At 25.3% G+C, this 17,148-nt stretch overlaps 1 protein-coding gene across 1 annotated transcript; it reads right to left on the minus strand.

Moving 5' to 3' along the window:
- Positions 1–796: 796 nt before the first annotated feature.
- LOC124921576 (homeobox-leucine zipper protein ROC8-like) lies at positions 797–5,268 on the minus strand. Its single transcript, XM_047462251.1, has 8 exons — positions 5,108–5,268; positions 4,492–4,609; positions 4,202–4,393; positions 3,620–4,072; positions 3,444–3,545; positions 2,621–2,836; positions 1,698–1,866; positions 797–1,604 (listed from the first exon to the last, which is right to left on the minus strand). Exons 1-8 carry the CDS (start codon positions 5,227–5,229, stop codon positions 817–819), a joined length of 2,160 nt encoding a protein of 719 aa, XP_047318207.1. The 5' UTR covers positions 5,230–5,268; the 3' UTR covers positions 797–816.
- Positions 5,269–17,148: the final 11,880 nt, after the last annotated feature.

Genomic DNA, 17,148 nt, shown 5'->3' on the forward strand with positions numbered 1-17,148 from the left:
TCTCTCTGGTTGACTACAACTTTTAGGGGGGAATTATTCTCTTTCATTGTTTCCAGTCACAATTTCCTCATTTTGTAATTTATTTATAGAAACTGATAGCCCTCAGCAAATAAAATAATTTTGAGTTGTATCAGTTTATTTCAATCACTTACTCAAAAAATGTCCCAACTAGCTTTCACATTATCTATTTTGTTACATACCTTTTTTTATATAAGCATTTAAATGTATAACAAAAATTAATGTGACTTTAAATCATACAACTTACCAAGGTTTTTAAGTTTTGAAAGTACAAATATCTCAAAAACTTATATAAATAAGAGGAGAATATTATCAGCTTTTTTGAGAGGTTATGGGTTTGAGCCCGTCATGCGATAAATTATGCGTCTAGTTAAATGATTAAGTGTATTTATGAGTTAATTATGTCTTTAATCCTTATGATCACATTTTAAATTATATAAATAACATAGGATCTAGAAAACTTCTAAATGTTTAAAAAGTTAAAATAAATAAAAGGTTTTCTATCTTCTTTCTTTAACATCCAGTTACAAATATGTGCAATAGAACCATCTTTAAAATATTTATAAAAAAAATACTAGATGGTCTAATAAATTTTAAATTGTGATGATAAGATTTGTGTACATAATAAGATTCACATTAAACATCACAATTGCAAAATAGGCAGTATACATACTACAATAGTTTCACCCACCAGAAAAACAATGTTGATTAACAAATAAATAAACAACAATCTGTATCAAAATAATCAAACAAAGCCAAAAAGAAAGTGGGTCGGGTCGGGTGGGGGTGTTGAGATAATTATTGATCATCATGGCAGTTCAAAGCATTTTTAATTTTCTGAACTGTAGAACTGACAAGAGTGTTTGCAGTTGCCACCGATTCCATACTATGTTCCTTAACATTAGGAAGATTAGAACATACCAAAATCTGAAAAGCCACCGTCAGAATTGAAGCGCCGGAGCTCCGGCTACTACTGTCGCTGCTGGTTGAAGCAGCAGCTGCGGCGGCGGCGGCGGCGGCATTGTTGTTTGTTTTGTCAGGCCGGCCATCTCCAGAGATGGTGAAACCAGAAGGTAATATGGGAATATGACCAGAATCATCTCCATTTATAACCGACTTTATCGCAGGGAAATCAATTGGTCCATACACTATAACTGACCCAGATGAATCTATACAACTTTCTTGAAGCATCATCATCTGTCCTTCTTTGGGATTGAAAGGCTGAAGAACAGAGATTCGATTCCCTGGATGGTTCCCACATGAAATCCTTGCAATTTCGTTTACTGGGTTTCCATCAGAAAGCATGTCCCAGTCTGTTCGCGTTTTCTCATCCCTTAGAAAATTGAAGAGAATATGGCCGGGTAAAGGGAGCCATAAAGAGGTAGTGGCACTCACAATTATGCCACCGGGTTGACCAGGTCCATCACTATGCCTAACGGAAACTCGAACACCATTATTGTTCAGTTCAGCTAAGTGGGGTAAATCCATTTTACCTGTACTAGACATACTTAACATCTCACAAAAACTTTTCACCATTCTTTGAGAAAGATCCATTACACTTCTCCTACCTTCGGGAACATGGATCACTTTTCATCATACCAAAACAAAAATAACATTAATTAGCTACACAATTAATAACACACCTTAAAATAACATTATTTTAAGTCTTAATTAATTACCCCCGGGTGATGAGTTTGATGCTGATTCAGATCCAAATCTTTCAATCATCCTCTCCAGGGTACTTAGCCATCTTGGAGCTCCATATGCACCAGCCACACAGACTAAATCTCTGAACACACGCTGAGTCGATGTCCTATCGTCTACTTCCACATGTTCTATCCATGTAACCTGAAAAATATTCTTTCTATTTAATTAATACTTCAAATGTTATGGGTTTAATAAAGGTTATTTGGATTTAACCCTTCATCAAACAAGGCCTTGATCACTGCCTTGTTGATTTAATTGTTACATCTACAATTTGGACTATTTCTAATTTGAGATTTAAGGTACAACTACATTGCCTTGAGGGCATCACTTGTCGTAAAAAAAAAAATAAAGAATTTATTAGATGAGAAGATGTGGCCAAATTTTGAGCTTTGAATCTTCAAACATTAATGATATCAAGATTTGACCACAACAGTGTAACACATACTCCAACTTGTTTGATTTAGGATTATTATGAAATAATCTGATTTTTTCTGTATGAAAAAAATATAGTTTATTTGGATTATATTGTTAGGTAAGGATTATTTAGACTTATTTCAAAATAAAATACTATCCAATTTATCATCACATTATTCAAATTATCCTTTACCTTTATTTTTTTAAACATTAAATAATAAGGGTATTTTAGTCATTTAACATAAATAACCCACTTAGCTTCTCTATATAAACTCATGTGGGGTCTTATTTTGTATTTTAAAATGTTACAAAAAAAAAATGATATTTTAGTTGAGACAAAAGAATTGAACATGGAAATCCAAATAAACTAGTATACATGGAACAAGAACCTAGTTAGGTTATTCTTTTCCAAAATGGAAGCTTGAAGAAAGAAAAGTAGGGATTTTCCCTTTATAATAATGGTATAGAGAAGCAAACTCACCTCTGAATTCCCATCGCACATATCGCGAATCATGCAGCCTGAAGGGAGTTTCCAAGATCTTAGAGATGGTAACTGATGTTGATGTTTGTTCTTAAAACAATCATAGGAAACATCTGTTATTATCCATAGACCTTGCTCAATTTCCTTGCAAATTCTGAGGAAATAGTATTCCCTTGCTGCTACAAGTGGAGATAGAATATGAATCTGCTCGTACATCTGCATCAAATTCATAATTCATTATTTCATCTTTCTTTCCATAGCTTGCTATTTTATTGACATTGTGGCCTTGTTTGATATGGGTTATTTGAGATTAATACAATAACAATCTATCCATTAATCACATCATTCTAATCATTAAAACACCCTCTTTATATATAACATGGATCTTGTTTGTTCAGTTTTCATTCATTCAAAAAACAAAAGTTTTGTTCTTCAAAAAAATCTAATTTTATGTTAAAATGGATTATTTAGATACAATGACCAAAATATTTGGTGTATTTAAAACTTCAAAATGTTATAAAATAATGTTTTAGTATTTTAGTTAATGAAATAATGAATGAAATAATAGTAGTTTATTTAGAATAAGCCCTCAAGAACCTATGGTCTAGTTTAATAAAGGATTATTAGAATTTAATTAAAATAATCCTTTATTCCATCATCAATTTTCATCGATTAAATTATCAACAAAAATATTAAATTATTCTTATTTATTTTCTTATAATATTTTAAATATTAAATCTAAAAGATATTTTAGTCATTTAATTCAAAAAATAAGCGCCATTGGTTATCAAACAAAGACTAGTGGAAACAAAATGATACTTACCAACTGCAATGATATAATTTTATCTCCTGCCACCCTGGGATCAATATTCTCAATGGTCCTAGCCTTTGTAACTATAGTAGGAAATATATTTTCCCACTTATTCTGCAAGAAAAAAAAAATTAAGAATCTCAATATTCAGAGATATCAAATTTAAAAGTGATATGCAAAGGACAAACCGTATCAAGAAACATGTCAACCAAGTATCTCGCATTCATCGCAACCACGGCCAAGTCTTTCGACGACTCGGTTCTGGTTGTGGAGGTTCGGAAATGATTGGACCTAGGGAAAAGCTTTCCGTAACTGTCCTTGTGAAGTATGTATCTTCCATCAATATGTGACTTAATCCAAAGTGGCTCATTCACCCTCAAAAGCTTGATTAATTCACCCATGGCAGTATGAGCAGCTTCTATCATGGCTAGTCTCTCCACATCTCTTGTCCCATTTAATTGGCTAGTGATAATGGGATTGCTTGAATTTACAACAGCAAGAGGAGAAGGTAAAAGGCCTTTCTGTATTCCTTGACCGGGTGGTGGACCATCGGGCTGTGAGTCCAGGAGACGAGACAGGGTCTGGACTTGGCTCACTGGCTTTCCCAGAAAGTTGGAGACAAAATGAGTCATTTTTTCATACTGCAAACACATTATCACAAGCATCTGTATAAATGATCATAGATTGACTTAAGAGCTTTAAACTCGTGTTATTCACATCAAACAAGCTCTTAATAAATATGTTTATTTTTGTAAAGATAAGTGACTGACCTGTTGTCTTAACTGTAAATTTTCATTCTTTAAGTTCTGAAGATTAAGTTGTGGTTCTTCTTCCCCAAAAGGAGGACCACCACAAGTCACGCATATTACGTTTTTCAGTGCTTCCCTAATAGCAAGGTTCTCTAATTGCATCTTTTCATTCTCTGCCCGTAAGGCACTGTTATCAGCTCTATCATTCTGAGTCTGAAAAACTCCCCAAATCATATTAATATTTATAATATGGTGTTCTCAACATAAAAAAAAAAAAAAAAAAAGTTACACAAAGAGGAGGTTTTGAGCACCTTTGTTTGGGTCCTCTTGTTCTGAAACCAAAATTTGATCTGTTTAGTTTCCAGTCCGAGTTCCCTGCTTAGATGGCGCCTTTGGCTTTCATCTGGGTGGGGACAATCCTTGAAAAACCTTTATTTTTGTAAGAAAAAACTTATTATCATAATCCAACTTTGAGCAAGTAACCACAACAAAATACTAATCACTTTATAAGCATTGATAATTGGAAATAGAATTTGAATTGAATTACAATTTGTTTGGAAAAATCATATAATTGCAATTCTGAAATAAAAATGGTGGGAAAATGAAAATGACAAAATCATATAAATCTCATTTCTGACTTCAATTCTTTATTTAAGTCATCAATGATCAAACACGTGTCAATAGATTTGGAATAGGACCCTAACCAAACTTAAGCCTTAATTCATTTTTTCATGAGAAATAACTTATTACCATAACCAAAATATAATCCAATCTTAAGAAAGCAACCATAACATTGAATCTCATTGAATGGAAGGTAAAGAGTAAAGACATGATTATAGGTTGAGCTAAGAAACAACAAGAACTGCATTAATAAACAATAAGTTATAAAATAATGAGATTGCATCTCAAAGAACTGAACTTTCTTACACTTCAAGCCGTTGTATCTGTTGAGAAGTGTGGCGATGATACAGCTTTTTCCTCCGTCCATTATTGAAATGCTCTGGTTCTTCACTAGAATCATTGCTGTTTCCTCCATAGCCAAAGTCCATTTGTTCCTTCTTCTACCAGAGAGTCTCTGAACAGCTTCAGGAGAAGATTAAATATATAACACTAATTTTCCCCACAAAACATCAATAAAAGAGAGTACTCATACAATTTAGGAAAGAAAGAAATGATATTTAAGAGATACTGACCAGCAATATTGTAGAGTGATTATTTACCCTTTCTGTACTCCACAATAAATATTTCTAATTTTTTCTGTTTTTGACAGCAATAATAACCCAATTAAAAAAAATGAAACTAATGAGAACACTTCCAAATTATGCCACCGTAACTGAAGAAAGGAAGATATACACTAATCAAAAGAATGCCAACTGTATCCTAGTCAATTTAGTGAAAACAAGTCAAAAATGTTATATAATCATAGAAAGAAAGAAAAAAAAATTATATTTTCAACCATTTCCATAATGAATGGAGATTTAAGTATAATAGGTAAAAATGTATGTATTCACACACCAAGACCTAAATAATATTTTTTTCTGTATTTGATATTTTGATTACAGTATCCTACTTCATAATTATCAGAGATACTGAATTTATTATTCCAATCTTTGATGATATTTTTCTATGTTCAGTTGTAATCGACATTGATTTTGTGTAATCTGTCTTCTTCTTTTTTTAGCAATTGAACAGATTTGATTATGTTTTCCAATATGGTAATTTTAATCAATTTCATTGATGTTGCTTATAGATATTAACCTTGGCACCCACCTTAGTCTGTGATCTCTTCAGCATGACATGAATAGTATTAACGTAAGAAACTGAAATCAAATATTGTTTGCTTTAACCTAACAACTCACCAAAGAAATTTCTAATGTCTTCTCATCCTAACTTGAGCAATAAGAACAAGTTATTAGCTATAGCAATCGCCCTTCCTAATAAGCAACATAATGAAGAAAAACAAGCAAGATTTGATGACAATCCGAGAATAAAGCATGCAAATAATTACCAAATCCAAATAACTTCCGTTTTCCTGTTGTCTTAGAATATTAGTATAACCCTTAATTATTATATGTTCCTTGAGCTCCCTTCAAGTTCTTATATAGTATAAATTAGGGCAACCAGACAAGGAGTTAGCTGACATTTGTGGTGCTTAAATGAAAATAGCATTAATTTGAAAAATTCATCAATCAATCAATTCATATGCTCTCGTAAACACTATACATATTTCAATTTGTGATGATGCTGGTAAAAAATATTATTATTATTTTGAATTTTAATTCATATATTTGTTTAGTAATTTTTAATTTAAGATGTTAATAAAAATGGAATTTATTGAGTTAATTAATTGTGTTAATTCATTATTAGTTGGGATAGTTAATTATTATTAATCATATGTGATAATAATGAATCATTTAAATATTTTAGTTACATTTTTATTGCATGAAATAATATTTAAATGATAGTTAATATGGTCATTATGTCAAATTAAATATGTGATTATTATAATTGTGACTAACTTTAATAATTAAATATATATACATATATAAAGCCAGTTTGAGACATAAAGTAAAGATAGAATGACTATAGGATTGAAATAATTATGCCAGCAAAATTGAGGGAATAAACAATAGGCAATTTTTCAAACCAAATTCTATTTTTTAATTATTCTCAAACTAATATAATTTATTATTAACCTCATTTTTTATTACTACTAATTTTGCTTTTTTTAACAGTTATAATTTATTATTAAATACATCTTAAACTTAATTAATTTATATTATATATATATATATAATTATTATTTTTATAAATTTAATTATATATATTTAAATTAGTATTTTTATAAATTTAATCATTTATATTTTAATATATATATATATATATATATATTTATACAATTAAATAAATATTCTATATAATATAATAAATATGCACTTAATCATTTTTATAAATAATTAATCAAATACTTATTAATTTTACAAGACCTTAACCATAATAATACAATAACTTCATAATTAATAAAAATAATTACAATCATCTTTTTTTAATTATTAGTCATATAGCTTAATATTAAACTTAAAATTGAATTTGATAACAAGTCAGTCATACACGTTTATTGTCATTAATTTTAAAATAAATAATATATATACATATGTTAATTGTGAAAAAGTTTTTCATAAGGAGTTATAAATAAAGTGACAATTTAAATTATGTATATAAAATTTAGATAAAACTAATATTCTTGATTATATTTATACTCCAAAAAGATAATCATGAAATGTTATTATAAAATTTAGTAACACCTACAAATCATTAAATTATGTATATAAAATTTTGATAAAACTAATATTCTTGATTATATTTTTACTCCAAAAGATAATCACAAAATGTTATCGTAAAATTTAATAACAAATATTTTTTAAACTAATTAAGTAAATATTTATTACATATTTCGATATAAAACATAATATTTCATTCGATTACACCTTTCGACATGATCATAGGCCCCTAACTCACCCTATATGGACGAACTCATAAATTAACTCACCAATGTTTGTTTACTTAAGCCGACAATCTCGTTTCTGCTTTATCCACCAAATTCACACCCACGTATAATAATTATTTTTAAAGGAATTTGAACTATATTCTTAAGTATGAAACGCGAATACTTCAACTGTTAGACCAAATTATACATTTAAAATTATTTTATAATATTATATATATATATATATATATATATATATTTTAAATTAGATTTTGTAACTAATGTATTTTTTATTTTCTAATCCATCATGATTTATCTTTTTATTTTTTCTAATATATAATATTTATATATATAATTTTTTTATTCTAATTCAAAATATTTCTCTTATAATTAATTTTTTAATATTTAATAATTATATAATGTTACATTTTTATTATTTATTTATATATATATATATAATATTTTATCATATTTTTCTTAAAAAAAAAACATAAAACTTTAAAAAAATATTAAATAAAATTTTGCTTTTATGAGTTGATAATTTTATATAATTTTTCTCACATATATGTTCTATTACAACTTTTTTGAGTATATATATATATATATATATATATATATATATATATATATATATATATATATATATATATATATATATATATATATATATTCGATTTTATATTTGAATATATTTATAAAAACTTTAACTACCTGAGGAGGTTCTACCCCGTAAAAACACGTAAAAACAGGGACAGACCTAGGATTCAGTGGTAGAGTGGGCTTAATAAAAATTTAGGATAGGTTGAAGTAAAAAATGATTTTTTTTTTAGATAAAACGAGTAAATAAAAGTAAGTTTTGCTATTTTTTTAATAATTAAATAAATAAAATAGTGAATTTTTTTAATAATTAAGGGGTAATGTCACATTTTAACCATAAAAAAAAATGTCACCACCTGAGCCCCTACATAGATTCGTCCCTGCGTGAAAACACTCTTTAATGGAACTTTAGTTTAAAATCCTTTTTGTCCAAACTTAAAATCATTAAAACCATCATACTTTCCGACCATCGATGATCTGATCTTCTTGCGAAGAAACCCTTAGGTTTGGGGGCATTGGATTCTCACCAATATTTGTGTAATAACTAAAGTGAGTTATAATTAAGCATCTTCATTCATAAAGGAATGTGAAATGTAAGAATAAAAAAACCCACAAAGAAAATATTTTGTTAAGAATAAACGAGTCATAATTATTGATACAAGCCTTTTAAATTATTGTTCTGATATATCTTTCAAATGAAAGACAATAATCAAATAATTTTATGTGGTGAGATAAAATCTTGTTCTAGAGTCTGGTTTGATTTTGTAGTCCAAATAATGTTGTATCATAATGTATCTAGAATAATAGTAATTAGAGGGAAAAAATACTTAATTGCCGCACTTTCCACGAGAAGAAAGATAGTTAGACACCTAACAAATGATTGAAGTCACAACTCATTCACTAATTCCTCAACATCATATTTTTTAAATCTTTATACATTCGTTAGTGTCAATGCAAATATTTACACATTTTATGATTTCACGACGAATTACCCTAAACTGTAATTGTGAAGATGAATTATCAAAACTAAACGTGGAGTCATTTAATAAAATATTGTCATTTTAATATATATATTAAATTATTCTTTATTCATTTTAAAACTTGTTTTACAATATGCACTTATTTATTTTTAATATGCTAAATTATATTATCTTTTAATTCAACAAATAAAGTTTTTAACATTTTGTATCTAAATTTAATTATACTCATTATCGTCTAATAATTATCATAATACTCATTATTTCCTAATTTTGTATTAAATGTCATAGTTATTTGTTTATTTTATTTATGAGAATGTTTATTTAATATGTTGTCTAAAATTTATGACTATTTATTCAGGATTAATTTCAGTTAAACATTGTGTTCATTGGGATCGCGATTCATTGTCCCATCCATTGTAGCATGTGTGTCTCCCATGACAGTTTACACATCAATTAATTTTTGTTTTAAATGTTCGAAGTGTTAGGCAGTTTACACATAAATTCAACTTTATTAAAAAATGTTTGAAGTGTTACTTCAAAAAAAAAATATTAGTAGTTAAAATATGTAAATTTGATGAATTAGTTGAAGAGAAATTCATTAATTTTATGAACAAGTGAGAAATAAAATAGTTGGTTAATTAAAAAATATTAAAATTTTAAAAGTAAAGTGTTTGAAAAAGTTGAGTAGTAATATGTCAAAACCAATATTAATATTTTTTAAATAAAAAATTAAACAATTTCTTTTTAAAAATTATTAATATTATTTTTATGTCAAATACATTTAACTTAAATTTGTTTTTCTTTTAATATTTATATTTTTTAATTATTAATTATTTATATATATATATATCCATAAAATATAATAAATATGTAATATATATTATTAAATAATAAAATAAAAAAATATATATTTTAACATATTTTAATTTATAGTGGTCACATGTATAATTTTACACAAAATATTATACACAAAAATTGTTTTTATTACATAAAAACAAAAATTAACTGTTATTATTTAATATAAAATTAATAATTATATATATTAATATATTATTATATAAAAATATTTAAATAAAAAGAAAAAATGTTTCAAAAAATAAATAATAAATAAACAAAAATAACTTTAAGATAAATTAATAAAATAATTAAAATTGTATATATTTGAAAATATATTTAAGGATTGAACGAGATGAAAGCTGGGAAATGGTTTCATTTGCCAGCGGTGTGAAAGGAATAGCCTTGAATCTTGAGAATGATCATGTTGGGATTGTTGTTTTCGGTAGTGATACTGCTATTAAAGAAGGAGATCTTGTCAAGCGCACTGGATCTATTGTGGATGTTCCTGCGGGAAAGGCTATGCTAGGGCGTGTGGTCGACGCGTTGGGAGTACCAATTGATGGAAAAGGGGCTCTAAGCGATCACGAGCGAAGACGTGTTGAAGTGAAAGCCATTTTGTTCACCTAGATATGGAAAAATCGAATCATACAAAAACCAAGAGTGTCTTTCTGTCTCAGAACAGAACCTGGTGAACCTCTCTAATTACTTATGGTTGTGTCTTCTTTCTCCTCTAGTAAAGAAAGGCTTGACTACGTTAACCTTAGCCATGTTTAGGCCGAAATGGTCTCGCGAAGCCGGATGGATAATCCGAACTTTCATCCACTGAATCATACATAGCATACGCATTTGAATCCGCAGAATCATAGGAAAAATAAAAAAGCTCCCACCACTAACACATCTGTAGAAGCAGACAAGGCAATAGAGCTTTTCCAAACATTTATAAATTTATTGAGAAAAGTATTTGAGACTTATTTATTATTATAAAAATATAAATGAAAACAGTAAATATAAAAAAAAAAAAAAAACTTAAATGAATTGATTTTGTAATTTTTTAGTATGTATTTTTTAAATAAATAAATCAACACTAAGTAATATTAAACTAAATATAATTTTATATAACTTAATTGATTGTTTAATTCAAAATTTAATATGTGAAACATTTCAACAAAATTAAATTTTAAATTCATAAAATTAATTATATATATTTAATAAATTTAAAAATATATATTAATATTTAATTTAATTAAAATTAATTTTATAAAAAATAAACCAATTCAAAATTAATTAAATTAGAATAATATTATTTCACTCCAAAATATTTATACATAAATTATATTTATTTATATTTAATTTATCTTCCTAATTTATTTATCTTAATTATTTTCGATATATATATATTACTTTAATTTTTTTTCTTAATTAATTTATTTTTCTCTCCCAACCCATATATATAAAAATATATAAAAAAAATTCCTATCTTATTTCTTCTTCAATGTACACTCTTCAAATTTTCTCCTCCTTTCTATAATAAATAATATATCATATGAATATTTAACTAATCTATAATTCTAAAAATAACTGACTTTTAATTTTTATTTTATTTTTTAGTGATGGAAGTTTGTATTACCCATAACAATAAAATTTGGGTTTACACTCTCTCCAAAATTATATTATATTTAGAATAAAAAATATTTTTTTTTTACTATTTATCCCGTAAGAAACATGTTTTAATGGAATTAAGTTTGGCTTAATATACAAATGACAAAATTAAAATTAGTAAATAAATAATATATTTTCAAATTACAGTAATCTTAATTAATATTTATCATTATTACAAAAATAAATTGAAATTATTAAATTATTAAATACATTTATTATAAATAAATAAATAAGGTTAATATATTAATATTAATAAATTACAAAATTTATAATTATTTTTATTAATATATATCAATTATAATAATTCTTTATCAAGGTAAAATAATATTTAATAAAAGATAAAAAAAAATATAGTTAAGTTAATAAATAATATTAAAAACATTTCAAATTTAGTAATTTATTATTATGTTATTAAAATTTATTTAAAATATACAATTATAAAAATTTATTACATAATTTAATAAATAAAAATATTTTCAAATCTAAAAAAATATATGTTCTGAAAATATAAAAATATTATTTAATATTATATATATATATTATAAATATTTTTTAATATAATAAATAAAATATAAAATATTTATATTTAGTAAAATATTATTAATTTTAAAAAAATATTTAATAATTTTATTTAATATTTATAATTATTAAAAAATCAAATAATTATGAGATATATAATGAAGTTAATATTATAATATTAATTAATAAATTAAAACTTTATTAGACTTTTTTTTTTTAGTAAAAATATTGTAAAAAAAACTCACATATTTGCTTTACAACATTCGAAGTTGGTGTTGGAAGATAATTATGATAAAACCAGGTCTAATTCAAAATTAACCTCTCTTTTTATCTAATTGAAATTATAATAATAATAATAATAACTCAGTAATTTAAAATAATTAAATTAAAATTTTATTTTATTTTAAAAATAAATTAAATAAAAAATATATTATATAATTTAATAAAAAATATTTATTTTCAAAAAAATTATATTATTTAAAATGCATATATATAATATAAATGAATAAGATATATATATATTAAAAATATATAAAAATATTTATATTTTGTACAACAATTATCAATTGAAAATATTTAAAATAAAAAAATAATTTGAAAAAATAAATAAAATATTTTTACAAATTACATCAATTTTAATTAAAATTTATTATTCTTCAAAAATAAAATTACAAAATTTTCAATAAATTTATTATAAATAAATGAGGTTAATATTAATAAATTATAATTATTAAAATATTTTAAATTATATATATAATATTTTATATTAAAATTTTATTTATTTATTTTAAATAATTTAATTTTTTAAGTAAAATAATTTGAAATTTTAAAATTAACACCAAATAATATTTTATAAAAGATAAAAATATAGTTAAATTAATAAATAAAGTTTTAATTTTTTTTAAAAATATTTAAATTTATTTAAAAATAATAATAATATTTTAAATTTAGTAATTTAGAATTATGTTATTAATATTTATTTAAAAATATATTATATTATTTAATAAAAAATATTTATTTTCAAATATTTAAGTAATTTAATGATTTAAAAATTTATTGAAAAAATCTATTTAACAAATTTAATATTTAATTTATTTGTATAATATATTGTATAAAACTGATAAAAAATGATAGTTGAGTATTATGAAAATTAATTAAGGAAAAATTGAATTACTTATTTATAAGATAATTTAAACATTTTTCTATTATAGTTTTCTATAAATATTCTATTAAATAATATTTCAAATATATTTAATTATATATATATATATAAATATTAATAAATTTAATATATATTAAAATCTAAAAATTTAAATATTTGAAATGATTATTTTAATAATATATTTTAGAATTATATACAGTAAAAATAATAAATTTAATCAAATTTATTAATTAAAAAATTATAATTACAAGCATATAAATATATTAATAATAAATTTTATTAGTTTTTTTTATGTAAAAAACTAAATTAATATTTATCATTATTACTAATAAATTGAAATTACAAAATTTTCAATACATTTATTATAAATAAATAAGGTTAATATATTAATATTAATAAATTAAAAAAATTATAATTATTTTTATTAATATGTATATCAATTATAATAATTTTTGATAGAGTAAAATAATTTGAAATTTTACTATTAATAACAAATAATATGTAATAAAAGATAAAAAAAATATAATTAAGTTAATAAATAAAATTTTATTTTTTATTAAAATATTTATATATATTTAAAAATAATAATAAAATATTTCAAATTTAATAATATATATATATATATATATAATAATAATGATGATTAAAATATAGTCTCACCACAATAATCAATTTCTATTTCCTAAAATTTTAATTATTTTTTTTTTAATAATATAATATAATATAATATTAACTTATCTTTTATAAATATTTATAATATACACTGTAATTATTCTCAAATTCTTTATAATAATTATTAATTTTCACGCCTTTATAATTATTAATTTTTTTTTTGTAATTAATATTTTTATTATTTTTTATCTTATATATATAATCTTTTTCTTCATTAATTTTATATAAACTTATTAATAATTTATATATTTAATATTAAATATATATTTATTTTTATATATAAATATTTTAATATACATAATAATAATAATAATAATAATATATATTTAATATAATTTATTAAAATCACAAAGTTACTAATTTTATTTCATAAATAATAATTAATTATATATATATATATATAAATTATATATATATATATAAATTATAACACAACATCTCTCTTATCTAAACTATATTATTCTTAATTAATTTACCATTTTATTTTCACCGTCATTATATATTTATATATATATAATTTTTGTGTTAGGATTGGTGACAACAATAAAGAGGGATAGAATATTGTTGTCTTAAATATCACTTTCAATTCGATTTTAATCATGTTAGAGATTAAGATCTGTTTCTATTTTCCACAAATCGTCGTAAGCTCTTGAACGGATTCAAGTATGGAATTGCTTGCTAAATTTGAAGCGTCAAATAAACGACTGTTAGATGCAGAAATGAAATAACACAAGAAGTTTTATGAATGTTTGGAGATAAAACTCATACGTCACCCTTTTTCTTTTTTAGAAGGTTTTTTCATTAAAAAGCTTTGATTCGTATAACAATTACACAAACTCATTCAGAATCACAGGACTTAATAGTTGTCTGTTACTAAACTTTTAGCTAACACCCTATTGAACATGCAACTTCTTTTCAACTTACAATATTGAAAATACACTTAGGTAAAAGTAGTAAACAATGACTCAACTTAACTTAGTGAATTACAGTATGATCACATTGCTAAAATAATTCGTAAGTCGTGCGATTGATAATTCAGGAAGTGAGAATGATCTAAAGATTCGTCTTTGTACTCTGATCACTATTTATATTGAAGTGTAGAAACAGTCAGAAATCTTTCTTTTGGATATGTGTCAGCTTTCCATTGGACGCACGCCAGGAGTACGAGATTGTACATAGGAATATATTCGTTAGATCGTGGCGTACTGTATTGTACTATGGAATATTCGGTAGAACGTGGTGTACTAGATAGGTACAACGCGGGCTAGTGGAATAAATGAATATGTGGTAGTTGAGCGGTTAGGCGTACTGAGCTGACATGGTGAGACGGCTAAAAACGAACACTGATGTTTACTATGCTGATGAGCTGAGTAGATAGACAGACGCTTCTTCAGACGGTTGCTAAAGTAAAGTGTCTACTCGCTCACTTCTTCAGACAGCTACTAAAGCAAAGCATCTGAGCGCACTTCTTTAGACTACATCTGAAGTAACACTAGTAAAAAAAATCATTTTTAAGGAAAGCAAAAACCCTCGGAGAAAGAGAAAAAGCCTTCGGTGATATTATTCACCGAGGGCGATAAATGCCCTCGCAGTGTCTCGGTAATATGATTGTCGGTGAAAGGAAAAAAGAGTATCTGCGAGAGCATTTGTAGCTCTCGGAGATAATGAAATTCTTTTACCGAGAGCATCAATGCACTCCATGATAATTAACTTTTCTAAAAAAAATTATAATCTGAATCTGTATCTGATCCCTCAGACTCAATCACCTCAAACAAAAAATCCTTTAAATAAATACTTCCAACAAATTAGATCAAAACTCAAACAAATATTTGATTACAGCCAATATTTATGAAATACAACCAAATATGAAATACAACCAAATATGAAATACAACCAATGTGTATATTTATTACAGCAACAAATTAGAAAAGGATGAAGAAGAACGGTTGAAATTTTTCGATACAAAATAATAAATAGAATGAGAATTTTCCGGTATAACAAGCTTCAGATCTGTAGTTCGTTTCCTCGTTTCTTCTTCAGATCTATGCGGATGGCTCTAGCGAGATCAAAGTTTCACAATAAATTCTACTTCTTCAGATCTGTAATGGCGTCCAATAAGTTCTTCTTTTTCTTTTTCAGATCTGGTGAGATCAAAGCGACAAAAGTATTTGAAGTTACTAGATCTGACTAAAGGAAAAGAGATGGGAGATTTAAGGCATTAATGGAGAATGACTTACCAGTATTAATGGAGAATATTCTAAACGTGGACGATGAAGACGAAGAAAGTTGTGACAATATTGTGGAATGAGTAGATCTACAATATATTGTGTGGAGAGAGAAAGGAAGAAGAGAGAATAAGAGAATAAAGAGTTGGAAGAAAGATGAAGGGAAGGAAGAGGGCGCACGGCTAAGAGAGAGGAAGAGAAAGAGAGAGAAAGGGAAGAGAGAATAATGAGGGGTACGAAGTTGGGCGGTCCTATTGATTAGGGCAAAACATAATCTTTTGCCGAGGGCAACCATTTACTTTCGGTTATAATTATAATTATTACCGAAAATAACTCTTTTCCCTCGGAGATATTAATATCACCGAAAGCGTTTTTCTGCTCTCGTAAATAATTCTCGGTAATAGTGCATTTTTTACTAGTGTAAGGCGTCTAAGCGCACTTCTTCAGACTGTTGCTGAAGCAAGGCGTCTGAGCGTGCTCTTCAAGCTACATCTGAAGTAAGGCGTAAAAGAACACTTCTTCAGACTAATAAGTCTATTTAAGTAAGATGTATGCTCGCGCTTCTTCAGATTGTCACGTCTGTTGAAGTGAGACGTCTGCTCACGCTTCTTCAGACTAACAAGTCTGTTGAAGTGAGACGTCTGCTCGCGCTTCTTCAGACTAACAAGTCTGTTGAAGTGAGATGTCTGCTCGCGCTTCTTCAGACTAAAAATTATGTTGAAGTGAGACGTTTACTCGCGCTTTTTCAAACTATCACGTCTGTTAAAGTGATACGTGTGCTCGTGCTTCTTCACACAAATAGGTATGTTGAAGTGAGACGTCTACACGCG

The sequence above is a fragment of the Impatiens glandulifera genome, chromosome 1 (genome assembly GCF_907164915.1).
Source record: "Impatiens glandulifera chromosome 1, dImpGla2.1, whole genome shotgun sequence".
Lineage (NCBI taxonomy): Eukaryota > Viridiplantae > Streptophyta > Magnoliopsida > Ericales > Balsaminaceae > Impatiens > Impatiens glandulifera.

What these genes read in the sequence shown, in the direction of transcription:
- LOC124921576 (XM_047462251.1), bottom strand. Translation starts at nt 5,229, where the DNA reads ATGGACTTTGGCTATGGAGGAAACAGCAATGATTCTAGTGAAGAACCA. An exon ending in ATTTACAGTTAAGACAACAG is followed by an intron (nt 4,073 to 4,201) that starts GTCAGTCACTTA and finishes ATGTGTTTGCAG; the next exon opens with TATGAAAAAATGACTCATTT. An exon ending in ATCAAACTCATCACCCGGGG is followed by an intron (nt 1,605 to 1,697) that starts GTAATTAATTAA and finishes TATGATGAAAAG; the next exon opens with TGATCCATGTTCCCGAAGGT.